The sequence below is a fragment of the Gallus gallus genome, chromosome 10 (genome assembly GCF_016699485.2).
Source record: "Gallus gallus isolate bGalGal1 chromosome 10, bGalGal1.mat.broiler.GRCg7b, whole genome shotgun sequence".
In the NCBI taxonomy this organism is placed as follows: Eukaryota; Metazoa; Chordata; class Aves; order Galliformes; family Phasianidae; genus Gallus; species Gallus gallus.
In genome coordinates this window covers 13161415-13187969 of record NC_052541.1, presented here as the reverse complement: position 1 = coordinate 13187969, position 26555 = coordinate 13161415, and the positions used below count along the sequence as shown (strand labels likewise).

At 48.7% G+C, this 26555-nt stretch overlaps 2 protein-coding genes across 12 annotated transcripts; one reads left to right on the top strand and one right to left on the bottom strand.

The window, feature by feature from the left end:
• On the top strand, nt 1-3516 carry MRPS11 (mitochondrial ribosomal protein S11). Of its 2 annotated transcripts, NM_001005821.2 has the most exons (6): nt 1-82; nt 198-302; nt 434-523; nt 1070-1199; nt 2635-2700; nt 3161-3516. In NM_001005821.2, the coding sequence occupies exons 1-6, from the start codon at nt 30-32 to the stop codon at nt 3266-3268; spliced, it is 552 nt and encodes a 183-aa protein (NP_001005821.1). In that variant the 5' UTR covers nt 1-29; the 3' UTR covers nt 3269-3516. The 2 variants fall into 2 exon arrangements, with proteins under 2 accessions (NP_001005821.1, XP_046755018.1); XM_046899062.1 differs by having other exon boundaries at nt 1-302.
• Nucleotides 2797-25095, bottom strand: DET1 (de-etiolated homolog 1 (Arabidopsis)). Of its 10 annotated transcripts, XR_003076952.3 has the most exons (6): nt 25060-25095; nt 23313-24424; nt 20193-20383; nt 18337-18528; nt 3825-4036; nt 2797-2854 (listed from the first exon to the last, which is right to left on the bottom strand). XR_003076952.3 is itself a non-coding variant. In XM_040706969.2 (5 exons), the coding sequence occupies exons 2-5, from the start codon at nt 24393-24395 to the stop codon at nt 3916-3918; spliced, it is 1587 nt and encodes a 528-aa protein (XP_040562903.1). In that variant the 5' UTR covers nt 24396-24424; nt 25060-25095; the 3' UTR covers nt 2797-3915. The 10 variants fall into 10 exon arrangements, 9 of the variants coding, with proteins under 9 accessions (XP_040562903.1, XP_040562904.1, XP_046755314.1 ...); XM_040706969.2 differs by having other exon boundaries at nt 2797-4036; XM_040706970.2 differs by having other exon boundaries at nt 2797-4036; nt 23313-24421.
• Nucleotides 25096-26555: the final 1460 nt, after the last annotated feature.

The following is a 26555-nucleotide window of genomic DNA, read 5'->3' as shown; positions in this document are numbered from 1 at the left end:
GGGACGCCGCTCGCGGGACGGGGGCCGCCATGCACGCCGTGCTGACGGTCGCCTGGCAACGGCTGCGCGGCGCGGCCTGCGGGTGAGCGGAGGGGATGATGTCGGTGTCCGGGGTTCGTTGGTGCCCGGTGGGCTCGGGGTGCGCCCCGAGCGCTGCTCACGCCCTCACTTCCCCACGCTTCCCGTTCTTCCCGCAGCGCTGGCCTAGGCCGCGGCGTGCACGCAGGCGTGCGGAGGCTGCAGGAGTTGGCGGAGAAAGGGGCCGAGAAGGGGGCGGAGAGCCTGAGCGGCACCGACCTGAGGTGAGCGGGCCGGCCTCGGCCTCACGCGGGGCAAGGGGAAGGGACACGGGGCTTCTGGCATCGCTGCCTCCCTTCTTTCCTTCCCCAGATGGAAAGAGCCGGTGTCTGATAACTGTTGTCTTGCTTCTCAGCCCCTTAATCCTGCAGAGGAGCTCCATGAGGTGGGATGGAAAAACCTATGAAGAGATCCCGATAGCTCACATCAAAGCCACGTACAACAAGTGAGCAGACTGCTTCTCCCGTTCTGTGCAATGAGGGCTTGTGATGCACTGCAAGCTTTGCATTTCAAATGAAAAACTCCAGGGAAGTTCATGACACAGAATGTAAACCTGAGCTGCCCAGAGAGCTGTGGGTGCCCCATCCCTGGACCAGGTTGGATGGGCCCTGGGCAGCCTGAGCTGATGGGGGCACCCGACCATAACAGGGGGGTGGGGCTGGGTGGGCTCTTAGGTCCTTTCCAACCCAAACCTGTGATTCTGTGAAATAGAAGAGGTAAAATGCCCACAGTGAGAAGCATGTGTGAAAGGGTTAGCTGTATCTTTGGGACAGTGAGTAGGAACAGGTTGTCCACAAAGGTTCTGCAACTCAGATTCTCCACCATAACCCCAGCGTTCACTGCTGGGAGGTCCATGTGAGTAGAACTGACGTGCCTTGAAAGAGTTGATATGGTTTTGAGGAGGGAGCTGAGTTATGTGGCGGAGCCTTGCATTATGAGAGTAAAATCCTCTTTGAGCTTCTTTCTTTCTTTTGCTCCTCTCTTGCTGTAGTACCCACATCCAAGTGGTCAGCTTTGACAACAGGCCGTTTGCCCATACATCCTGCGGCACTGAAGGCTTCCAGAATGCCAAGAAGGGAACTGCCATTGCGGCACAGACAGCCGGCATAGCGGCAGCAGTGGTGAGTCTGCACCGGCTATTGTCACTCTCCTGCATCCCCCTGCTTCCTGGGTCCACAGGGGACAAGTGCAGTAGCTTCATTTATCTTCAGGAGAATAGAGCATGGCAGAAGACATTTTGCTTCTTGTTTATATTGCTGTCCCTTGCTCATGAGCGGCACTGCAGACCTCTGCTCATTAACACTCAAGCAGCACACTACCATTTGCTGACAGCAAGCATCTTCATGCTGGCAAAGCGTGTTTGAAGCATCAGTTAAAAATGCTCAGGAAGTGAGATTAGCTGTGCAAGCTGTGACTGTAACTTGTAGCCTATCGTTTCCTAGCTCCAGTTTCGTAGCTCTTTCATTGAAAGGGAACATACCTCAGGCACTTTGGAAATATAAGCCCCTGAATCAGCAGCAGTTTAATTTTGTGCTGTAGGTGATTGAGAAGTGACTGTAATTACTGGCTGAATGTTTTATATTTGTTCTCTGCCACAGGAGAAATGAGCTGCTGCCAGCAGTTCCAGTCAGATTGTGATGTCCACGCAGATGTAATTTCCAGATGTGTACAGTTTAATGTAAAAAAAAAAACTATGTAGGTGTCCGGGTGACAGGAAAAAATGAGGCTGGCTGTGTTACGGTTCTCATTACAGCAAAATAAGGCAAGGTTAAACTGAAAATCCTCATCCTAAATTACGTGGAACCTTTCATGTCGGAGGTGTTCTGTGCCACTGCTGGCCAACACCTTATTATGGTTGATTGAGGGGAATATAAGAACACTTTCACTATTAGTCTTTGCTCATTGGAGCCTCATAAAAGCTGCATAACTGTGGTTGGCCTGATTTGTTCCTATTCCTGTTAAAGTTTGTAGTAGATCAATTGCACCCGAACACAGAAACTGAGACCCAGAGCAGCTCCACTTGGTGGCAGCACTGCTCTGCTTTACAGCAGGTGTTTTTCATTTTCAATTTGCAAGCCCCTACAATTTTTACACTGTCGCTGTGGTCTCCTGCACAGTGAATAGAAAGCTTGACTGCTTTTCTCATTTACCCTCTAGAAGGAATCCACTGATCACCAGATAAAAGTCACTGCATTAGATAAGGGAAAACAGCTTGGAGTTACTCCTTGTTAGTCAGGTATCCACGGATATGTCATTTTCTGTCCTGTCTTTAGGTCATGGATAGTTTGATCTCAGATACTTTCTCTGTATGCAGAGTTGACAGCTTAACACAAGCTTCCTTCCAACTGCCACTGTTTATTCAGAGCTCCTTTTCTGCTGGCATGTGGTTCTGTGCAGTAATCACCACCCTTCTCCTCCATATCCATTACCACCTACTTTTTATTTTTACTTAAAGAATACTATGATAGTGGGTCAGAAGGGAATGAAGGACTCCAGGGGAGGAAGAACAGCAGCAGATTTGTCAAAGAGAATACTAACCAGTTCTTCCTTTCTCAGAAAGCACGTGGAAAGGGTGTACTGCACGTACGAGTCATGGTGAAAGGACTGGGGCCAGGACGCAAAGTAGGTGTCAGTTTCCTTTCATATTTTTTTCTTTCTCAGACATCATCCATGTTGTGTTGTTGGTTTTTTTTTAAATTGAGGCTGGTCTCATGACAGTACTGATTAACTTCATTATTTTTCTGAAGGCGATACAAAGAATTCATCACTGAAATGCCTGGCGAAGAAAACGTAGAATAAGAAAAAATTCAGAATAATTTCCTTTGGAGACAGAATAAATGCTGTATTTGTTTTCTTGCCACTTAAGCACCAAAGCTGAGGGGAATTCTGACAAAAGGAGTGGAGAGAGAGGTTTAAAATGGTCCTTCTGATATTAATACTCTAAGATAATTTCAAAGTAGGACTATTGAACCAAGTTGATTTTCAGACAGGGAACCAATCTGTTTGCCTCTCAGCCTTTTCCCTTTTCTGCTCTGCAATGTGTTGATAACAGTATATCATCTGCTGTCTTGCTCTGTTCCAGGCTGCCATCAAGGGGTTGACTATGGGAGGTTTGGAGGTCATCTCCATCACCGACAACACCCCGGTTCCACACAACGGCTGCCGGCCACGGAAAGCCAGGCGGATGTGAGAAGGGAATGGAAGAGACACTGCATTCAATATGAGCTCGTATAACAGGGACTGGGTTGTGTCACATTCTGGAAAGCCATCCTCCCTGGAATTTTTTGAGGAGAGAAGGTTTAAGACCACCATCCTGGGCCTTAGAAGCCCAAGCAGTAGAAGAAGCTGGTGGTAAAAGCAGGAATACATGTAATCCCTTAGTGGGAAGCCTCTTGTGTGTAAAGTTTGTTGATTAAAATGTTGGTCTTTTGACAGTCATTCCTGCTGTGTTTCTAGAAGTATTTTGGGTTATTACTGCCTCTCAGCTGCTCTCTTCCTCTTTCCACAGTATGTGGCTCTTGTCTAGCCCTTGGTGCTATTACTGTTCTTGTTAGGTAGAAGGAGGGACCATTAGGTATGTACTGAATCAGATCTCCTTCCAGTCCTCTGTAGTAAACAACTGCATGGGGTCACTTCATCTTCCTTCTGTCTTTCTCTCACTGCACACATTTGGAAACTAGGCATGGGGTAACACTTTTCCACCTGGCTTGCACAGCTTATTGTGGTGTGCGTGAAGCGACTCTCACCGTTTGCACAGCGTGGAGTACCACAGTCAGATTCCATTACTGTCAAAGGTCTGCTGTGGTGCTTTGTTGCGCTCACGCTGTAGCCAGCCTGTCAGCGCTGCTGGCAAATGGAAAATGCCAGTCCTTCGAAGGAGCTGGGATTGTGCCAGTTTTGCTGCTTGCAGTCCCTTTGGTTCTGCCTCGTGTACCACAAACTGGATTTGCTGGAGCTCCTGGGGTAGGCAAGCAGGGGGTTAGTAGGCCTGAGAACAACAAAATGCTGCCAAGAAGATTTAAAACATTTACATCTTGAACTGTGCTTCTGTATATCCACAGGCAGCATGGGCTTGTCATGGATTTGTGATGTATTATTGCTGCCCTACCTCCATCCAGAGAGAACTGCAGCCAAACAAATATGTCTGAGTCTCTTTGGAACGTTAACCAAGGAAAGTAACAGCAGTAACTGACTATAGGCTTGATCTTGGATGGCAAAAGCACACTGCCTAGCATAGGGCAGCTCCTTGAAATCCATACTGCCAGAGAATCTGTCCTTTGCTATATACAGCATACGCCGGGCAAACATTTCACTTGTAAACAGTGTATTTTGGTGCAGCCAGCAGTCTTATCACAAACCCAGAATCTTCCTTTCTATTATTTCTCTTTGTCGTTCCTCCTTCGTTTCTTAAATTGCATAATTAACTATTCTCTTCCTCTTTAGAGAAAGGGTACCATGGCAACAAGGCAGTGAACCTCCTTCATGGGGCTGAATGGCATACAGCAGGTTTTGAAAGAAATCAGTCTGCTCAGAAGAGCCTGTTGAGTTGCATTTGACAGAAGAGAATAAAATAAGATCCAGATGAATCCCTTACCTTACTCCAACTGTCTGAATTTGAATAGAGGAGAAGTTATCTTGAAGGGAAGTTCCTTGAGCTGTCTCAGATTTGACAGCCAGGAAGAGAGGTTCTTCACAGATGTCTGACAGACTAGAAGAGCTTCCCCGTTGCTCCAGAAACATGGCTGAGCTTCTAGTGACTCCATATTACTCTTTTTAAGGAGAAGATACTATGAACCACAGAGCCTAACTCCCTGGGCAGCTAGCTGGCAAAGGCAGCCATGAGCACTGGTGTGCCTTGCAGCAGACTGCTTTCTGCAGAGCACTGTGACTAGCCCTGACAAAGGAGGAGCACCAGTCAGTGCTGGCAGGCTTGTCAGTGATGCACTGCATAGCACACACTGAGAAAACCAAACACTACCATTCTGTACCACGAGCTGCTTGTTGCATCAATGCAGCAGAAATGCCCACGTTAGATAAATACGGTGGAATGGATTGAAAAAACAAGATTACAAAAAGACGTGGTCTTTTTGAAATTCAAGGAAGAGTAGGTGGATGGCTCGAGAGTCAAATAGCAACTATAGTAAATCTTTCTCTCATCCAGACTTAGAATCAAGGCTGTGCCCTTTAGAGAGGCTGCTCTGTAACATCCTTGGTTTCTGAGCATTTCTGAATATTTGATGAAATCTACTGATACACAGCCACTGTCAGTGCAGCGGGCTGTTGCATCTCCCTATCTGCTCTGCCTGGTTTGGGTACCTACTGCTACTCCTTCCTCCAACTGAGGTTTATTTAGCACTCTCCAACCTGAACAGACGAGACTGATGTTAGTTTAACACTTCAGTGGCCGGATCCTTACAAAAGCAAGCAGTATCTGTCTTCTGAACCTCCAGTTTCTTGCATCCTCCCTAAGCTTTCCAGCACAGTGCTTCAGCTGTGCAGCTTTTCACTGGTTACATTTCCACCCACTTTCACTCCAGCCCTGACGGAGCACCCCCTAAGCTGTGTCCTAGCTAAATACTCAGTCTGAGCTGTTTATTTCACAGCAAATCTCAGGCTTTGGGGGCAGCTGTCAGTGATATGGGAGAGCACAACTACACAAAGCAACCTCTCCCTCCTAGTGCAAGGGCTCAGTCGCACACACTGTACCGTGAAAGAACTCTTAAAACCCTCTATTGTGGTTCCTCTTGCAGGGAATTAATAGACACCAACAGCACTTAATGATTTCCTTACCCTTCAGACGAAACTATTAATTAAAGGCCTAGTTTTAGTCAACCACTGGTATTTACCAGTCTTAATTGCTTTTCTTGGTGCCTGGGTAGAATACCATTTTCTATTGGCTCGCATTCCTCCTGAGCAGCAATTACTTGAGTAGTATGACCACAGCATTAGCACCGTCATTAGGGTCACATCCTCTCCCTTTGGGCTTTCCCATTGCTTTGAGACATTTTTTCTCCCTACTCCCTCCTCTTCCTGCTCATCTTTGATTCCCTAATCCCACAAAAAGCTTTTTGTTTTTCCCCTCCTCCTGAAAACAAGCCCAGAAGGTGCTACTGACTGCAAAGCTTCATCCCAGTTCTACCATGGCCTTCCTTGGGTATTGTCCTTCATTTTAAAATACCACGTGTACCTTCCTCCATCACATCGGGCGTGAAACATAAAACACTGTTCTGACTTAGAGATAAAACGCTACCTCAGGTCTGTTTCCCCATTAATGAGTGCCTTGGGGAGACAGTCTAACCCAGTTACTCTTCCCTTGGCCAGGGATGACACCCTGTGGCTCGAAAAAAGTAGCCCCAGACTTATCTCTAATAGCATATTACTGTGCAAAGAGGAATTATTTCCCTCACCCCTACAACAGGGACTTTCTACCTAGAGTGCAGCTTTATTTGCTGAATTGGTGATTTACTATTTCCTATGTGAGCATCTCAGTGGCAGGAGTCAGGCAGCCAATTTCGATCCCTTTGTGAGATTCAATTAAACCATTAATTAAGCGATGTCAGTGTCCTTTAACAGCTGACTGTATACACAAGCAAGGAGAAGGGGACAGACCCCGCGGTGCTAATAAACTGTCACAGCAGGGGTAGCTTACTGCAACCCAGCTGCAGCTGCCAGGGACATCTGTGCAGGTTTTGCCTGCTTTCCCTATGGTGCAGGAATACCTGGCTGGAACTTGGCACGAAGCAGGGCTCTGACTAGGTGTTTATAACCCCAACGTGCCCCTTGGGAGCCTTTGAGAAGTTGCAGTTCAAGTCGGGTTATGTTTTGCACTCAGCCTTTCAAGATAATCAGGGATGTGCAAAGCTGCTGCTTTCACGCCCCACATCCCTGTGCAGCCTCTCCTCCCCACAGCTGCCCCTCAGCCCCAGCCCCGACCTCTCAGCCCAAAAAGAGATCAAGGGCCCTCAGATTGTTTTTGTGCTTTCATGTCCTTCTCCTCTCCCCTCAAGAGGCATTAATAGGTACTCAACAGCAGTGGGAACGGCTCAGAGGTTTTACTAATGAACTGCCTAATAGCATCCAAGTCCCTGGGCTCACGATGGAGCAGGGCTGCAGGGTCCTCTTGGGGAGATGCAGCCTCACTGTATTTCCTTTTTTTGAAGCCACTCACGTCTCCTCTGCCATGCTCTCCCCTTCTGCTGCTGCCACTTTGCAAGGTCCTTTTGTTCCCTTGGAGCTCACAACTCGCTTCCAATGCCCCACAGCTAGGAGTAGGAATGTGCACGGGTCCGGGACCTCTTCTCAGCTAGGGAGCCCCAAAAGCCATTGCTTGGGGAGCAGTTCAGTTTGCTAGAGAAATTGGGCAGAAGGAAAAAGCGTTGGGTGTGAGGGGCTGAGAGCTAAGTAAGGGCGTGCGGGCAGTGAAAACGTGGGGCAGGAAAGAAGGAATGGGGAGATAAAAAAGCAGGAAGAGAAAACACAACATGAAAAACTTCCCCAGGATCTCCCAGCCCAGGAACCTGCAAAGATGAGGACCTTGGAGGAGGACAAGAAGATGGGCACTCCAAAATCTATCCCCTGTGCTACACCACTTCACGACTCATTTTGCAAAAGTCAAACTAACATCCTCTATGCCTCATAGCCACATCACTACCCGTTCCAGCATTCAGCCCGTTCCCTCTGCTTGCTTCTGTGTGCAGGAGCAGCCCAGGCTTCCCACTGCACATAGGTAACAAAACACAGGGCCAGCCAGGAGAAAGACGTATGTTCAGCCCCAGCCTCTCAGCAGCAGCCCCCAAGCTGAGGTGGTGAAATACGGCTCTCATCTCTCCACACAGCAGCCGGCAGGCAAACAACTCACTCTCCTAATTGCCAGCAATGGCCCCCACGCCGTCCCTTGCAGATACCTGGCTGCTGCCTTTCATTTTGCTCCTGCCGCATCCACGGCACAAGTAAATTTTCTAATTTCCTGAGCTGTCAGAACCAACCACTACCAAACACCACGAGGAAACGGGGAGAGCCAGGCAGCCCCCCGGGCTCCTTGTGCAGCACGCAGCAGGGAAGCAGCCTGCCTCAGCGCTGGGAGATGCTGGGAGACAATCTGCCCATAGACAGACACGTTGGCCAAAGCTGCTCCTTTGGTGGAAAGCCCTGCAGGAGGGTGGGCTCACACCCAGGGGCCGGTGTAAAACTGGGACAAAGCCTGGTGGGTGCAAGCAGCCTCGCAGCAGAGCTGCCCTCCCAGCCCTTATCGGAGCCCTCTGGGGATGGAGCTGGCATGGGCAGGGCCATTGTCTGGGGGATAAAGGGTGAGAGGGAGGAAGGCAGAGATTAGCTCCGACCTCGCTGCCCAGAGCCAGCCCGGCTGCACCGCACAGCCGTGACATTGCTCTGCCCTATGTTACAGGAGACCTTGTTTGGCTGCCAGCTTCCCCTTCTGCTTACAGAGAGGGATTTTACTGGCATTAAGGACTCTCAACCAGGGCTGAAACAGTGACTTAGCTACACGGCCCGTGGTTATCAGTACAGCTCATCTGGGCCTCACCCTGACCTCAGGACTAGACAGAAAAAAAAAATAGGGCAGCAGCAACAGAAGCCATCCTTATGGCGAGGGCACACGCTGGGACAGTGCCAGAGCTTAAGGAGAGATCTCCATTGCCTCACAGCACTGCGATTTGGGCCAGGACCACACAGCGGGGCCCCTCTCCCCTCCAAACTCGCCACTTGAACCGTGTTCCCCCCCGACGCGCTGCACGGCGCAGCAAGGCCGTTTCCATGCGGATGGCTGCTTCTCCCCGTTGCCATGGCGACAGCGCTGGTGCCAGAGGGCCGGAGGCGGAGGGCGAGCGCCATATCTCCCGGTGCAGGCTGAGGGCGGAGGGTACATCTAATCCGGCCCCGCGCCATTTTGCGCCTTTGAGGAGCTATCAAATGGGCAGTGGGAAGACGCTGGGTGGACACGTGGGCCCGCTGCTCTTCTTAATGCCCTAAATCACATCACAGTGCCTCCCACGGGGCTTCCTGTGGAGTGCTCTCCCTTCACGCCCCACAGTTGCTGACACAGCCATAGTGCCACCGTCCCTAGGGCTGGGTTGTCCTACAGGCCCCGTGCTCAGTGCCATCACCACCAGTGCATCCTCACCAGACCCATATACAAGAAACATCCACTCGGTTGATGGCGGCAGGGTCCTGGGGCATCCGACGTGTCCTCATAGTACTCTGCGCCTCTCTCCTCATGTTGCAACATGCTGGGATGGATGGAGGTCATGGCAGATGAGAACCGGCTCATGAACAGCTTTCAGGGAGGGATGGAGCACTGCCAAGAGCTGGGGCTCAGAGAGTCCTCTGGGCAGAGCCAGGGCTGCTTTGGTCCATGCCTAGCATGGAAAAAAAGAGAGCTAAGGACAGCTTTAAAAAGGCTAAATTCTGTCATCTACAGAAGGCGAACTCCTCCAAAGACTCCAGTTTGTACTTGAACAAAGCAGAATGCAGAAAACGCAGGAAGCTTTGCAGTGTCACCCTGAATTTCCACTGCCTCACTGCAGTTCTTGCAGGATTTCCTTCCATGGCAGCCAAACACTGTGCTGCTGTTCCTGTCAGAAAGCTTCCCCGGCAGGCTCCTCTCCCTGTTGAGGGCATCTAGTGAGCATTTCCCTGCCACTCTGCCCTAAAGCAGTCCCACCTCCTCTAAAACTGCCCCCACACACACAGGTGCACGTGGTATCTTTGCAAAACGCTACCCAGATGCTGCAGCCCAGCCCTGAATGGTTGGGACCAGAGACACTGTGCCCCTGCTCTAACTTCTCCTTTTCAGTTCTCTCCCATAGGAACAGAGTAGTCACCCACAAGTTACTCATTTCCAGAACGCTAGTCTAAAGCCGGTGCAGTATTTTTATGTCATAACATCAGGAAAAGAATGTGCAATTCAGGGTTTTTCCACATCAGTATTTTTCTAAGAATTCATTTCCTTACACAATAAGTACAGCTCTTCCCTGGTTGCTACCCTGAAAGAAACACGGGCTAATCAGACCTTAGCCAGAACATAGCTCTAGCAGGGGCTGCTGCTGCCTGATGAGCAGTCAGCCTAGTTGGCAGGCAGTGCCAGGCTGTTACTGCTACAATGACTGACTGCACAGCTCAGCCCCCACAGCCCAGGGGCTACAAAAAAAAAAAAGTATATAAAAGCCCTTTCACCATTCTCTCATGGTAAGGAAGTATTTGGCCAGAAAAGCTTTTACAACCACACTAACAAGGCAGGAAAGTACAAGCATTCAGGCACATTAACAACTATGAAAGCAACACAAAAGCAAACCCACAAAATCCTGTCCCATTGCTTGCCCACAGGACTGACTTCTCTAAGTCACACCGGGAGGAAATCTGCTGGAGGGCCACATGTCCCATTACCTTTCAGACATCATCTCCATTTCCAGAGTCCTGAGAAATCCTGCAGGAAGAGCTGGCAGAAAAGCAATCAGAGGACAGAAACGTGAAAAACAATAGAAAACATAGGAAAGCACCAGAAATCTGAAATAAAGCTTCAGAAATCTGGTTCGTCTAGCTGGGTCAAAAGAGAACAAAGGAAGCATAACAGACACCAGCATGTGAGCAAAAGGTAAGTACACAGAGAAAAGCAGGGAGCTATATCAGGGACAGCAGCTCAGGGCTGAAGGGTTAACCAAAAGGAGTGCTTAGCAGGAACATGCCATTAATGGATACATAGATTTGATTCTATTGGGATTTCTGTGGCTTGCTGACTAATGCAGTTCATATAAGAAATATTACATAGTTCTTTTTTAAAGCAAAGGCAGCGCAAGAAGTAATAAAGATGGGATTCCACTGCCTAACAAACATGGTACTGAAGTCCAGCATCTCAGCATCTCCTTGTCACTTAGTACCTTTCTGAGGAGCTGCAGGCTCAAGAACCTCGACATGCTCCAGGTCTCCAAAGGAAAGCAACAGAGAACTGCACACACGAAAACAGAGGAAGGTTTGAAGAAGCTCTCAGGGCCAAGATTGCAGACACAAATAGGAACCAATACATACAGGCACAATGCTGGGTGGTCACAAAGCAGCAGTGGGTTAACAAGGGGGTCCCGGTCCAGAACCATCTACAAATTTTCAGCCACGACATTGTGCAAAAGATATTTCATGTCTGAAGCAGCACACAGCTGGAAAATGCAACTGCCCTAAAAAGCAATGGAGAGGTGATGACTTCTGCCAAGCAAGCTGTACTGCTCAACCTTTATCTCTTGATCACTGAGCACGAGCAGAAGAAAATGGCCACAAGGTTAGGCAAGTGCTATAAAATGGACTAAATGAAGAGTCTGAGTCTGAGATGGGCTAGCAATAAAATTAAAAGAGGAAAACATAACCAAAGGCCAAGTATTCCTCCCCCAGCATTCTTCTGGAGAGAAGAATGAGAAACCTGCAGCAGCTACAGAAATGCCCTTGGTAGGAAGCACGCTGCTACTCCAGATGTTGGGAAGAGGCAACAAACTAGCATAATGTGCCCGTGTAGCCCAGCTCACACCCCTGCCATCTCTTCCTAACAATGGGACTCCTGGCTGCACCACTAAGGTTTTGAGAAAACAAAAACAACAGATCAGGCTCTTAAAGCAAATTCTGTTTATTCCATTTTCGTCTTGCGCTGCTAACAAATCCATCCTAGCCTAGGAAAAATATCAGGTAGAAAATATTTGCCCTTTCCTCCCACCCTCCCCACCACACACCTTATTTTTTTTTTAATAAAGAATCAAAACTTCAAGCATGAGAGACTTTTTTTCTTCCAATACATTTCTGTAATAAAATTAACTCTGTTGTAGATATAAAATGCAGCAGCCACGACCAGAGGATCTGCAATGCTACTCAAAGGCAATTAGTACCCAGAATGAATCAATCAGTTTGTCTGCAAACATAATAAGAAAATACTTAGCACTCACCCAAGCACTTTTTATCCATGAATCTCAGTGTTTTACAAAAGCTGAAAATATGTTTTTGGCCTCATTTACAGAGAAGGAAACACCGGATGGAACAGGAATAGATTTGCCCTCAGTGACAAAACAATTTAATAGCAGAATAAGAGCAGACCTCTGGTCTCTCAGCCCCGAGTCCAATAAGCCACGCCATGCTCTCTGCTTCACTCAGGACAGCCTGAATCTGCCAAAAGCCCCTACTGCAGAAATGCTAAACTGGTTTATACTTCTGCCACCAAAAAACAAAAAACAACCAAACAACATTTAAATGGAGATCTGGCAGCTATTTTAATAAGCACTGACCTCCCAGGTTGACATCAAGGCATAAAGCCAGTCTTGGATGGAGCTGTTGAGAGCTTTGGAGAAAAGAAAACAAAAATAGTCTCTGAAAGTGTGAACAAATGTGAGAGTGGTGCAGGAAGAAGGTAATTCCATGATCTACAATGTGCAAATGATTCTCCACTCGGAGCTTTAATTGAATATTTGAGGAACAGATCACAGGATAAAAACCTAAAACCTTGACAAATAGTGTTATTAGATGAAGAGGAGCCCAGACCTAAAGCACACATGGCCTGATGCTCCCCCTATTAGCAGTCTTCCAACCTGAAGTCATTCCTGACAGACCTGAGAAACCCACAGTGCATAAACCAGAAGAAGAGCGGTGAAATACAGTGTCTTGTCCTAGAATTAAGTTTAGCAAGGCCAGGAAAGTTAATACCATAGAACAGAAAGTAAAGGCTGACTCGAGGACCCTCAGTCACCTTCCCTTGCAAGGTCCCACATTCATGCTTTATGCAGGCACCACCAACACACAAAGTTATTTTCTTATGCTTTACTATGCAAAATGAATGTATGACTTCAGTACTGTTCTTCACAGGCATGTGGCCACAACACATCACCCACAGCCCATTTTGGTCCAAAGATGACACCAACAGGGTCATTTAAAGTAGGTGCCTCCCATGTACAAGCACCATTTTCTGATGTCCCCTCTGCACCTCACAGGGGATGTCTGCAATGCTTGATAGCACACAGTCACAATTCTGTGTGCAGCAAAACACAAAATGTTGCTCTACAACCAAAAACTCCATTTTTATCAGAGGAGGGCAGGCCACACCAACTACCAGGACAAGCAGTAAGTAATACACCTAGGAGCTTAATTTCTAGGCAGCATAGACACTGCAGTGGTCCAGTCAGCACCAAACCGAACACGACGCATCAGCCAGTTGTGCTTTGAAGCCTGGGAATACCCAAAAGGGTTCTCACAGAGAACAGTGTATCAAACAGGGATAGGTAAGCAACGTTAAGTCAACAAACTCATCTCTTAACTGCAAACCTGCAGCAACGCACAGTAATTCAGGTATCCTCCCTCCTTCCTGGGGAAACCCAAATGCTATTAGTTCTCCACGGTCATTCTCCAGCACACAGGAGGGTGCCAGCAGCTGGGACTCCCTTCTGCTCAGCAGCAAGCCTGCAGATGTCCATAAGGATTCATCCACACTGCGGAAAGAAATCCTTCAAGAGGAGCAAGGAGCTGCTGTTGTTCCCCACACCCCTCTCAGCCACCCACCTTCCTTCTTGCTTTTTCATACGCCAGAGACACAATCAGGCCTTCTGGTACTAACTTACCACCTTCCACTTAGGGGCTTTATGGATACTAAGGCACAAAGATTAAATTACTTGCATAAGAGAAAGGAATACACCTCGTCTCTCTCAGTTCCAATGATTTCTCACAGCTTTTTTCCTAGCCTCTTGCATATTAAAACCGTGCGAGTAGATGGTGTGGATGAGAACAGGATTTCATTTCCCTAGTAATACTGGCAATACAAATACAGGTAGCTGTATTTCTAAGCCCTCCCCGTGGCTTCTATCCATTCCCCCTAGGACAGGCTGTTTGTCTTGAGAAAGTAGGAAAGCATCAGTGCAGAAGGGAGCACTCCACAGATATGTTGCAAAGCTCCATGGTTGCCATCCTAAGACATACAACAGGAGAGAAAACAGACGTGCCTCTGGGAAATGGAGAAACAAATCTCAGCTACACTTTGTTCATCAACAGGAATAGGGAACAACAGCAGCGCTTAACGCAGTGGGAACCGCTGCGGTACGAAGAGTGAGAAGAAATATTTGCAGGTCTGACTTCAACAGATCACCTTTCCACAGCTAAGGGCACTGTGAGATGCCGGCAGGTGGGAGCTCCCAGGTCAGATCTCTTGACGCCAGCGATGGTTTGGTTTCCTAGAAGGTGTGAGCGCCTGGCTTTGGTCTGTCTGTGGCAGAGGCCCAGACCCGAGGAGAAGAGCTGCCCTGCCCATGCGCTGCCCTACGTGCAGCTGTGCCTCATGTGGAAGTTGACCACATACTCCGCATTCGTGCGCTGCACTGAGATGGCAAAGGGCTCGAAGGGGTGGAAGGTGAACGCGACCAGGCGCCGCACTGTGTGATTGATGGGTCGCCCCAGGAGTCCCGCCTGGATTTCAAACTTCAGGAGGCCAGAATCACGAGCGTAAAATCTGAAAGGAAGAGAAAGTCAATTATGGCTGTTCCTGACTATTGACTTTGCCATCTGGACTCTTCACAAACAGAGACAAGTGCCTTGTTCAGTCTCTGGTACTCCCTCAGTGGCAGGAGATCCTCAGCTGGGTGTCTGGCTCTTGGCGACACAGGAGAGTCCCTCCTGGGGCAGCTGGTTTTTCACTGTCTAGAAAAAGACTGTTTCCTTATCAGTCAGAAAACTCTGTCTTCATTTTGGTGGATTTAGCTGACTTTACAATAGCAAAGTAAGTTCGGTTCAGACCCCACGTGTGCTGACTCTCTATACTCTCTTAATGCAAGCTGCTCCCCTTGATGCCTACAGCAGATATACTGTACAGAATGGAGCTTGCCTCCCTTAGCAATGGCTTTCATTCCACCTATAAGGCCAATCTTTCCCTCTTCTGCTGCTGTCAGTATGCTGCTGTGCTTGTGTTTAGTTACATCCCTGTTCAGGAGGTGAACAGCTGGATCCAGTTCTGCTCCAGTGTGCCCGATTCCACCTCACACTTCAAACAAGGCTTTGCAAATCCCGTTAGATTTCCAAACACAGCAACAAAAATCACCAGCAAGACAGCTTGAGCAAGAAGTGCCTGGTGGACAGCATTCAACAGACAATCACAGCAAGGGCAGAGGTAAAGGCAAATGGATGTGTTTTTCTGCTGTTGCCCACAAATCTGGCTGTCGGTCTGAGGAAGCACATTTGTGTCTCCAAATAGGTGAGCTCTGGAACACAGCTTCAGCAAGAAGTGAGCACTGCCAAGGGGATGAGGCAATGCACTGAAAAGCCAAAGTCTAGAAAGCCATTTATTTCTTGAACCTTCTCTGCATACTAGGGGACAGGCTCACTTTCTGTAGCAGACATAAGCTCACCTTACACATTATTCTGCACTGCTGTGAGAACAGGGGACCCTCTGCGATGACCCCACACTTCCCATGTAGGGGATTTGGTACCTTCACAAAGCAGCTGAGCATTAGCTGACGGGACTCAAGTTCTCACCTGAAGAACTCATCTCCTTCAAGCCTTTTCTCTGCCATTTCAGTTTCAGGAACAGAATTGCCATTTTGTCTTCCAGTTGTTTCCTTTCCCACCATCGCTTTGCGGATGTGGGCATTTTGCATTTTTCCTCTGGTTTTAACACAGAGAATGCTTTTAATACTAGAGCACATTTCCCCCCACTTCTCCTGGCAAGCAATACAATGCACTCAGCTCTCAGCCTGGAAAGAACAGGTGATGACAGATACAGGCAATGCTGTTTCAGGAGCAGACATACTCCACATTTTAACAGCACAGCCTATTGAGATCCTCATGTTCTTCCTGGAGGGCCACTCTCCTCTCTCTTCCTCTGAATCAAAGTGCCAGCCAGCTCTGCCTGAAAATTGCACACAAGAACTCAGCAAGAGAGTCACAATCTTGGTATTTGGCTTTTTAAAAGCCCTCTCCCTCCTACACAAGGCTGGGTATGTGGAGGGTCATTCTTTAAATAAAGCATAGTCCCTGGTCTGCTCCTCTCTCTCCCCAATTCACAATAATTTACTACTCAAGATGAAGCTCCCTGTAATCTCAAAGATGTGTTCAGTTTGGTATTTTTAAATCTATTTTTAAAAGTGCTCTGCAATCAGAGGCCATTTCCATGGGCTCTCACTCTGGGGATAAATTAGGCACTGCAATATAAAATTGTATGTCAACAGAAACAGCAAGACCAGCCTTTTCAAACCATATGAAAATGGAAGATTTATCTGCAGACCAATTTTTTGGTTAAATGGCTCCTTATTAGCCATCTAGATGGATTTTAGAGACCCCCTGCTATAGGTAAAGCTGCGTTAGAGCCTCTTCCTCACAAGTCCCATCATTTCACCCACCGAATTTCTCTTCAAGCCTCCTGAAAAGATATTGGAAAATGGCAGTGATGGGGAACCTGAAGTCCTTCCTGCCTGATAGCAAACCATCACTGGCCTCTCAAGTAGCCAGAAATGAGGGCTGAACCTACAGAACACAGAAAGGCAGTACGGGTCAAAAGGGCACCAGGCACAGAGGAGCTGAAACTGGTGAGTAAAGCAGACGGAGGCCTTCATGTCACAGATGTCGTGCCAGGAAATACATGCAGTCCATAACATCCGTAGCTGCTGAAGGTCTCTGCACTTCAGCCAGTCAGACGACTTACATTACAGGTCCCGTCACCCCTCATTTCCAAGCTCTCCAACCACAACGGGCAGCAGTATTATTTTATTAATCCTTTTGTTTCTTATGTGAGAAACACAGCAGTGCTACTTCAGCTACTGAATGGTTAAGGTTAACGCCTGGTCTTCTGCTTACTTCCCAAAATTCAGGAGCCCCACAGCTCCCAGGCCCTATTCAAGTCCTAATTGACTGCACAGCTTTGAGTTTTAAAAGCTCTGCCTCTGAAATGCCGCGTTGCTCAAGGGAGGGAGGAAAGGTGGCACTTCGCTTTGTTTACTACAAAGACGGTAACCACAGCAAACGGCTGAGGTTTTGCTCCCTTTTGTCTGCAGGAGCCGTACGCAGGTTGGCGCTGGCTGACAACCACTGCCCTGCAAGTTTTCCCAACGTCAAGCATGACAAGGGGGAAAGGGCAGGCTTTTCTCTGCAGATAGCACCGGAGCTGGAGATTAAACTGAATCATATGGGCAGGAAAAAAAAAATCAATTAAATATACATAATTTGGGAATTGAGAGCACAGGAATAATCAGAAGATCCCCAGCACCTGAGTCAGGGCCAGGGGAGACAGGAAATCAGGTTTTGAGAATGCACTGATGGAAATAAATTCAGGAAACCATCCAGAATGGACTCCCGAGGCTTTCAGAGCCCCCAACATGCGTCCAGTGGCTAAACAAAGCACTTAGACACTGAAGGCTCTCTTTGTTTTTCGAGCATAGGTTCATTTCTCTTTTGCAACGCTATAAGTGGAAAGACTATTCTGCCTGGAGAACTCAGCCCCTTTGATTTGAGCCTTTCAGGCAGGAGATGCTGAATTTTTAACCACTACTGCTTGCAGCCATAGCTGCAGCCAACAAAAAGAAAGAAATAGTCACAGTGTCTGTGAAAGAAGCACTGCAAACCTCCTTATTCTCAGGCTTGGAGTTCTTCCTGCTGTCAGCACTGAAGACTCAGACATAAGAGGCACAGAATGGCTTTTACACCTGGCTAAACTTCTACTACAGAAACAAATTTCCTATAGATCATAGGTAGAAGAGGGACATGAAGAGGAGTACGGCTCCCAGGGTGAGAAACGTAAACAGGGGAAAAAAGGAAGCCTGAAAATAGCAAAATCAATACCAGAAGCCTTATGAATAACACCTAATCCAGACAATATTTTATTCACAGGACAAACCAGGTGATCCTCACCAGCTAACCCTATGTGTTCAGAAAGAATCCTTCCAGCACAAGAAAGCAAGCACCCAGAAACATATCTGCAGCCCACACAGGAAGATTGCACTGTACTAGAAGGAGGAACAAGAGCATTCATATGGAAAAGGCTCACTCTTCACGACCCAAATCTTCCATAATGCAGCTCAGTGACAAAACCTGAAGGGCTCTCCCACACATATAAGGTAAGACTTATCACGAGGAGATTGGCCGAGCTTTGTGTAACTACTGAAATAAACCCTCTGGCCAAAGGATGTCAAGATAGAAAGGCACCAGTGTCTATCCTTTCTGCAAATTTCATGCCACGTGGCAGAGGTGATTTAGAGTTATCCTCATGCTCTGTCCTCACGTACAGCTTGTCAACCTGTTTCATACCTTATAGGGTGATCACCGCAGGTCTTGGGCCGCTCCATGACAGACACCCACTTGTCATCATAGCTGAAAAGGGAGAGGTCGAGGTACGGGCTGCCACTGTACGACTGGGCACTGATTGGGAGCTGGCCCAGCAGCCTCCGCACGGCCTCTGTGTGTCCTCCATACTTGGCATTCACAATAGTGTCTTTGAACCTGAAGCAAACCAAGAAGCAGATTTTATTCACAAAGGCCACAGGTGAACAGCACAGCTTAAAAAAAAAAAAAGAAAAAAAGAAAAAAAAAAGAAAAAAGGAGGAAAACTGATAGGGAAAGAAAAACAGCAGCAGTGTAAGAACTAGAACAGCTCACTTCCAAAGATGTATCATAGTGATTCAACCATCAACCAGCTCTGGTGACCTTTTTATCCTCCCTCATCATTACTGTTTCTGCTCGGAAAGTCCAAACTGATAGAAGGACAAGACTGCCTATCCACAAGGTCTGGCCTCAGCTGCTCCACAGCACAGGAAATGAACAGGATCAGAAACAGGGAGAGGTGGATTAGCAGCTTATCAGTCAATCCAAGTTTTGCCACAAAGCCTGTAAACAGTATAAGCAAAAGCCAGTGTGTTTCACAGCAACAGTTGAGCCTTTAAGGTTGACTCTAGAATCCCCCCCTCTCTAGCCATTGTGTTTTAAACACGTAGAGGGAGAAACCTGAGACGAGGAAGAACCTTGAAGAGAAGCAGAACGCTCTTCAAAACCACAGTGAGCTCAAAGCCCTCCCTGGTGAAGCGACTAATGCAGGTTGGATTTCTCTTTCCAAATAAAATTTGAGCTTTCCACAAGCAAGAACAGACAGATCAGCTGCATGAATGTCATACACCACAGACAGTAAACTGTTTCCCTTTGAACAGAAACACTCAGCCAAAAGCCAGCTTGCTGTGTATATAACATTATTACACTTTGCTGCTTAAGTTAAACATTCCTGTTACAGGTTCTTACAGTCGAGTGGATGAACAGATTCTCCTCTATATTTCAGCACAAGGCAGAAAGTGTTCTTTAGGTGCCTGCAGTGAGCTCCCTCGTTCTTTCTTCACCCTAAGCAATAGGGATTTTGTGACAGGGAGCTCCAGGATGCTACAGTCAACTTCCTCTTACTTATGGGATGTGAAACTAAAATCAGCCGAAGCTTCACTCCCATAAGTGACTGCCAAGTGCTTTGGATGATGTCAAACAAGTCACTAGAAGAACAAAACACCCTGAGTCACATAAAAATACATTCCAAGAGAAATAACACACTCTGCCTCATTAAAACCACATTTGACTGTTAAAGAACATTCTGGAAACCCTGGTTATTTTGATATTTTGCTCAGTTTTCACAACAAGTCTAGGCAGATCCATTTCCTTTCTCCAAGCAGAGTTCAATGAGAACCACAAGCTGTTTACTGCTGTTACAGAACACAGCTTGTTGCACACTAAATTTAAAGAAGGCCACTTGGCAAAACACATCCAATTAGATGATGTAGCATCTTGATAAATCTTATCTACGGGGCCCAAAGCTACTAGGCAGTACTGTTCTAATGATCTCCAGAGGAGTTACTGCTCAAAGAGAGCCAGCAACATCTTGCCCTTAAAATTCCTTTCCCTGCTAAGCACTGAATTGCACCGTTGCCTTCTTCCTTCCTGTACAAAGACCGATACTGTGGAATACAAGACCAGGTGCACGAGGCTGCAAGATGAAGCAGGTCCCAGCCAGACCCTCGCATCACTCAGTGATTACAGAAGCTGTTTTTCTCAGGGTGGTTATTTGATACTAGCCTTCGGCTGACGGGGGTGAGCGTGTCTATATGGTATAAAGCATGCTCCAAATGGCTCACCGGCGCTGGATCTGCCTGGCAAAGTTGTTGCTGGAAGCCGAGCAGGGGAACTGGACTGCCTCGCTGTGCAAAGTGGCGTTCCTGAAGAGGTCACAGAAGTTCTCAAACAGCTCCAGCAGCTCATCAGACGTATTCTCAAACACAGCTATAACCTCCGTGCTCACCATGTTGTACACGACGAAGAATGAAGGCTGGGGAGAGAGGCAGAGGCAAGGGTTAGCCAGAGAGCACGCACAGGGAAGCTGGCCCTTCCTCCTCCCCGTGTGAGGCCACAGACCCTACCCAAATGTCCTTGCAGCGCAGGAGAATCCCACATCTTCACACAAATCCACTCTGCTATTCAAATGCCTCAACAGGCACCAAATTATCCACCTGTTTACTGTGATGTCATTATTTATGGGAAAGAAAACCACAACTGAATGAGCTTCCAATTTTTCCTCGCAAACTGGATGTCAATATTTCTGCTTTCTCTTCCTCTCTGCCCTCCACCAAATCCAAAATGCTTTCTGAAGTGCCAAATTTAATTTTCATTCCTGCTGACAAAATGATTTTAAACCCAGTGCTAGCTGGCAACAAATCATCCTTTCCTCTATGCAGAGAAATTATTTGCTTTCCCTTCTTAGTATTTCCACCACACAGGGATGAGCCTTTTCAGAGCGCTGTGCACTACACCACTGCCTACAAAAAGTTGGGCCCTTCTGATACCCTGCTGACATAGAAATGAAAATCTGAAAGACATTAACAACTTCTTTTTAATACCATCATTCTCATGCAAGAAGGCCCAGGCACCGTACTGTACACTGGCAATGTCAGTGCTTCACAGCATCAACAGGCCAGAGGTGGAGAAAAACACTACCTTTGTACCAGCACAACTACAGCAAAGGGAAAGGACATTCCCATCTCACCAAGAAGGGGCATCTTTCGTTCTTGGTCACCAAAGGTAGCTTTTAATAAATAGGACAGGGCTAGATTTCCAGCACCACAAAGCCCGTCCCTCCTTCAAATGTAACTAATTCATTGGGCATATGCACAGATCTGGGTAAGTCTTCTGCTCATAAACACCATTTCTGAATGCTTCACATCCCGCTCCCAGTCAATGCTCAGCGATGACGGCAGGCACTCTGCCCACCTCATCCATCTGTAAATATCACAAGGTTTACTTGTTTTACAGACCCAAAATAAACTGTGATCGTACAACCCGACCCCCACACGTTAAAACGAAGCACAATGGATGGGGTTACTCACTGAACGACTGCCTGAGGAAAGGAAAGCCCTTCTGAAATACAGCTTTGGAGCAGAGAGAAAATAAGAGGAGACAGCAGAAGTAGAAACTATTTACATCTTTTAAAACTGCAGGGAGTCTCCTCCAAGCTCAAATAAAGAAGTTCCTTTGCCAGGTTAACACAGGATGCCCTCAACCAGAGAAATCTTTCTCCCTACGTTTTAGCAGCACCTGTGACACAGGCAAAGCACAAGCACGGTACAGACAGCTGTTACAAAAAGCATCCAGCAAAGCTGGCTAGGCTGAAACACGAGCCAAGAACAACAACCCCTAATCTACATATACACAGCAACATACAGGCAACCTACAAGCGTAAACAGGAACTTCCTCAGCCTCCTTAGCAGAGGAGCCTAAAAGAAGAAAGGATCCTGAAATCAGACTCATGTCCTGCCCTGATAGATGAAAGGAAAAAGGAGAGCTTGAGGTATTCAGTGACCAAAGTGTTCTTCATGAAGCCCTAGCGCCAAGACTAAACTCAGGCAGGTCAGGCTGCTCCACATCTGGAATTATCTTCTGAAAGAAAGAAGAAATAAGATGCTCTCCTTCAGCAGAAAATACATCACCCGAGGAACGGCGCAAACAAGCCACAATTTGCATCATCTAAAAGTAACCTTCAGGTGAAGCTAAAGTCAAGAACAGGTCGGAGCAAAGCAGGCACAAAACCTTGGTAACCACAGCAGGGAGCAGAGCTGACACTCCCACAGACATTCACATTGGGGTGGCCTGAGGCTCGGGTCAGGAACACCGTTCTGGATACAGGCAACAAGCTACACACTGCAAGCCACGTCCACAAAGCTTTCATGTTCCTCAGACAGCCAATCCATTTTACACCAGTGGGTAAAACAGTTTTAGCCTCGTTTATTCCCTCCCAAAATAATTACCCCAAAACAAATATAAAAGGGAAATCACGGTCACAAAGAATTACTGTCTGTTTTCTGTAGGGTCTAAGTACTAGAACCAGCAAGATGGGAAGGATAAACAAGCATCTAGGGAACGACCTGGCAAACCTCAGCAGTAGAGATTTATTAATTATTTTTGCCAAGTACTTCCAAAACAAACAAACCAACAAACAAACAAAGCACAGATTAAAGGACTGAAGTAGGTTAATGTGAAAAATACCTCGCTCAGCTTCACATAGCCCAAAAATTGAGTAACAGTGACAGTGGTGAAAAGAGATGATCAACACGTGGGATGGTGAAAAGCCTGGAGGGACCCAGCACTGTCTGAGCTACATTTACTCTAATTTGACTTCTTTAGTACTAAACAGAAAGGAAAAGCAATTGGCACATTAGCTAGATTTAAGAGCTGCTACTTCAATTTGGAGAGATCATAAATACTAGCTCTGACAGAAGCTTGAAAGAGTAAGTACGTAGGCAGCACAGAAAAGGTAATTCTACTGGTGAAAAATGGAGATATTATATTTGAAAAACATGCTTGAAGATGCAGAAGAAAAGGGAGAGACTACCTCTACAATGCAAGTGTATTACACGAAATAGCAGCTAAAAAAATCAGCTGGGGATTTAGGAGGGAAAGAGCACTGTGAAGCACTTATGAGCGCAGGGAACAATCCCTGGAGAAAGGGGACTCGATAATACCTAAGATCTTTTCTGTCTCATTTTCAGTTGTGAAGAATGTGGTGAAATTGTGAGAGCGAAAGATACTGAAGCCATTCAATACCAAGGGTGCCAAATGTTCACACAAGAACGAAGTAATGGGGTCCTAAACAGCACATCCAGTGAACATTCACAGGCTCAGCTAGGAAAGGCTGCTCACAGCTCCGAACCTGCTTGAGAGCACTTGCCCCCAAGCAACAGGGAACCCCAGGTGGCAGGCAGTACCTGTGAAGGATCTGTTACCCGCAGTGTGACTACATCTTCACTAGTGTATTTGATAAACAGATGGTTCTCATCCAAAAGCTGCATCTTCCACATGCGGAGCTGCCTCAGCTGATCGAAGTACTGGAAGAACCTCCTCTTTGCTATCGCGCTGCCGTCCTGCTCTGCCCTTCTCCACAGGTACACCAGCAGCCTGTGCTTCAAAGAGTTTATGAAGGGCTCTTTGTAGGGGTTCGCCATCCCCGTCTGAGTGTCCCGCTGCACCTCGGGATACACCGCAGACAGCGTCAGGAGATCATCCTCATAGCAGAAGCGACCGATTGTCCGCACATCGATGAAAGTCCCCTCGGGTGTCACTTGAAAGACGTGAATAGTCTGCTGCTGCACAGAGAGAATGGCCAAGATGTTCTTATAGAGGTACAGCCCCTGGTTATGAGAGAGGATGACTTTGTCACACTTGAAAGTCCTCGTGTCGCAGAGTCTGCCCGTGTGGAGGTCAATGATATGCAAGGAATAATCTTCCAGAGGGGAGCGAGGGTTAGGGGTCACCGACTCACTGTTCCGATAGACCTCAAAGAAGGGAGGGTGCGGCTCCTCAGGCAGGTAAGCAGCAGAGCCAACGATGACGTACCGACAGTCGTCAGTGAACAAGCTGCACTCGCGGTTCAGGTGCTCCCCGTTAGAGGCCACATTGGTGATATGGAGCAGGACAAAGAAGCGCTCAAAGAGCCGCCCTCGGATGTTGACAGATCTTTGGTCATTGCCGTTAGCCAGGATCTCCCCCTCGTAGCCTTGCAGGAGGTCCTCTGCCGCCTGGCAGCCCTGATACTCGTAGATCTCCAGGGAGGTCTGGTCGGAGGAGAAGGCGATGAAGTAACGCCCATCGGGGGAGAACTTGCGCAAGAAGCAGGGCGGTTTCTCCACGTTGACCACAGTGAAGTTGGGGAAGACGTTCTGGTGGAAGACGCGGACCTGGTGCCAGTGGGTGCCGGCCTTGCCAGAGCTGATCCGACGGCGTTCCAGGCGGTGGATGACGTTCTGGTTCTGGATGCGGCGGGGCTTGATTGTGGGGGCATCATGGTCCATGGTCAGAGCACTACTTCATCTTCACCCTGCTGCAGATGGCGCACACACTCACTGTGGGACCTCACCAAGGCTGCTTACAGAGGTGGAGTTGTGGGCAAATCCACAACCTCCCGTGGGTGGGGGCCAGCTGAAAAAGCCTTTGAGAGAGGGAGAGAGGCTGGGAGAGAGGGTTCAGTGGGACATAACAGGGACAGTGGGAGCTACCCAGAGGGAGCCCAGCAGGGTGATGGAATCTGCAGAGCTGCCTGCCGCAGAGCAGGGCACAGGGAAGGATCGAGGTGAGGAAGGCAGCACACGTACGCAGGTGCCACAGGAATGAAGGGACACTCAAGCACCGGGAAGGGGTTGAGGGCAGCCAGGAACAGCTTGCAGCTGGGACAGACGGAGCCCGGGGAGGTGGGCACGAAGGAATTCCGGAGGGAACAGGGCAGCCTGTGGGCCACCGAGGGGACAGCAGCCTCAAGGAGAAGCCTGACTGGAGGCTGGGGACCGGGGGCCGCTCTCCTTCTGCCCCTCAGGAAACCGGGGCTCAGGACCATGCCCTCGGGGCAGGGAGGAGCTCGGAGCCCTCCGAGCGCGGAAGCCACGGTATGGCGGAGCCCACGAAGGGTGCAGGCCGCGCTCACCACCGGGGCCCGGCGCTGGGCCCGCCGCCGCCGCTTACTCTATGGCCGCTGCCATCTTTCCGCCACCACACAACGACGCACCGCGACGGCGGCGGCGAGAAGGCGTCCCCCTCACCGTCCGCTTCCGCTTCCGGTAGACGGAGCAGTGAGGCGGGGCGCGCCAGAGTGTCCGCTGAGCGAGCTAGAGAGCGCCCCCTGGCGGAGGGAGGAGCGCTGCGAGGCGCGTCCGCACATAGCGGGAACCGCCTGAAACGCGCCCTGCGCCCCTATAGCCCTGCAACGCCAACATCCTGAACACACATAAATCTGCACCCCTATAGTCCTCCGCCCATCCTTAACCCCTATAGTCTTGCAGCTCGTAAGTGTGCATCCCTATAAACCCGCACCCCCATAAATGTGCATCCATCCTGCACCCCCATGACCCTGCGCTCCTATAGCCCTGTAGCCCCTCACCCCCAGAAACCTGCACACGTGCTGCATCCCTATAGCTCTGCACCCCATAAGCATGCACCTCTGTAACCCTGCACACCCATAAACAAGCATCACTCTAGCCCTGCACCTATCCTGAGACCCATAATCACGCACCCCCATAAACGCGCACTCATCCTCCACCCCTTCAGAACTACATCCCTGTGGCCCTATCAGCCTACATCCATCCTGCGTTCCTATAAGCCTGCACACCCATAAAGCTGCACCTGCATAACTCTGCACCCATAAGCCTGCATCCGTCCTACACCTCCTGGAAGCCTGCACCTGTCCTACATCCACCCCAGCACCCTCTGCACCCAGCCCAGTACTGTCATCCAGACACCCCCTGCACACCATCCCCGGGGATGCTCTGTGTGCTTTTGGAGCACGCCCCTCTGTCTCATAAACTCCCCAGGCTTGTGGGACAGATGGGACCATTCCCGTCCCTTCGGAAGCCCCTCTGACAGCCCAGGGATGGGGACAGCGGTGGCCAGGTGGTGGCATTAGTGCCACGGAGCCGGGGAGGTGCTCACCCGCATTGGTCACTGCTGCAGCCAGCCCTGGGCGAAGGGCCTCAGCCCCATAAGGCACTGAGTGACACTGCTGCCTCCACAAAGCTCTGGGGACATCACCCCAATGGGGTCGGCAGTTAGGTGCCAGGACACTGGGGACCTTTATAACCCTGGGGACCCCTATATAACCCCAGCACCCACCTTGTGCCCCCATACACGTGTGTGGGAAGGAGGCACCCTGCGAAGCAGAGGAGCAGCATCCCCTATGGGAACACGAGGAAAGGACCCCCTCTATGGGGCTGGGGGTCGGTGCCCACTTCCCAGTGGTTTTTCACAGCAGGAGACACGGTGACAAGCTGAAAACGAATGGCTTCAGCGCTTCTCTTTGTTTCCCTCCCCCCCCCCATGTAATTAATTGGGATCCACCTTAATAGGATAAAACTAAATACCAAAGAGCATCCAACCACACGGCAGCTGGCAGGAAAATAACCGCCCGGCGCACACACAGACAGGCAGTTCAACGGACAAAAGAGCCATTAACACAGCAGCAATCA

Bases quoted from the DNA above. Each gene is read 5' to 3' on its own strand.
- MRPS11 (NM_001005821.2), top strand. From the start codon at position 30: ATGCACGCCGTGCTGACGGTCGCCTGGCAACGGCTGCGCGGCGCGGCC. The intron at 83-197 runs GTGAGCGGAGGG...TTCTTCCCGCAG, and splicing joins CTGCGCGGCGCGGCCTGCGG to CGCTGGCCTAGGCCGCGGCG. The intron at 524-1,069 runs GTGAGCAGACTG...CTCTTGCTGTAG, and splicing joins ATCAAAGCCACGTACAACAA to TACCCACATCCAAGTGGTCA.
- DET1 (XM_046899357.1), bottom strand. From the start codon at position 24,395: ATGGACCATGATGCCCCCACAATCAAGCCCCGCCGCATCCAGAACCAG. The intron at 20,384-23,312 runs GTACTGCCTGCC...CTCTCTCCCCAG, and splicing joins GGGTAACAGATCCTTCACAG to CCTTCATTCTTCGTCGTGTA. The intron at 18,529-20,192 runs GTGAGCCATTTG...GGTTTGCTTCAG, and splicing joins GCCAGGCAGATCCAGCGCCG to GTTCAAAGACACTATTGTGA.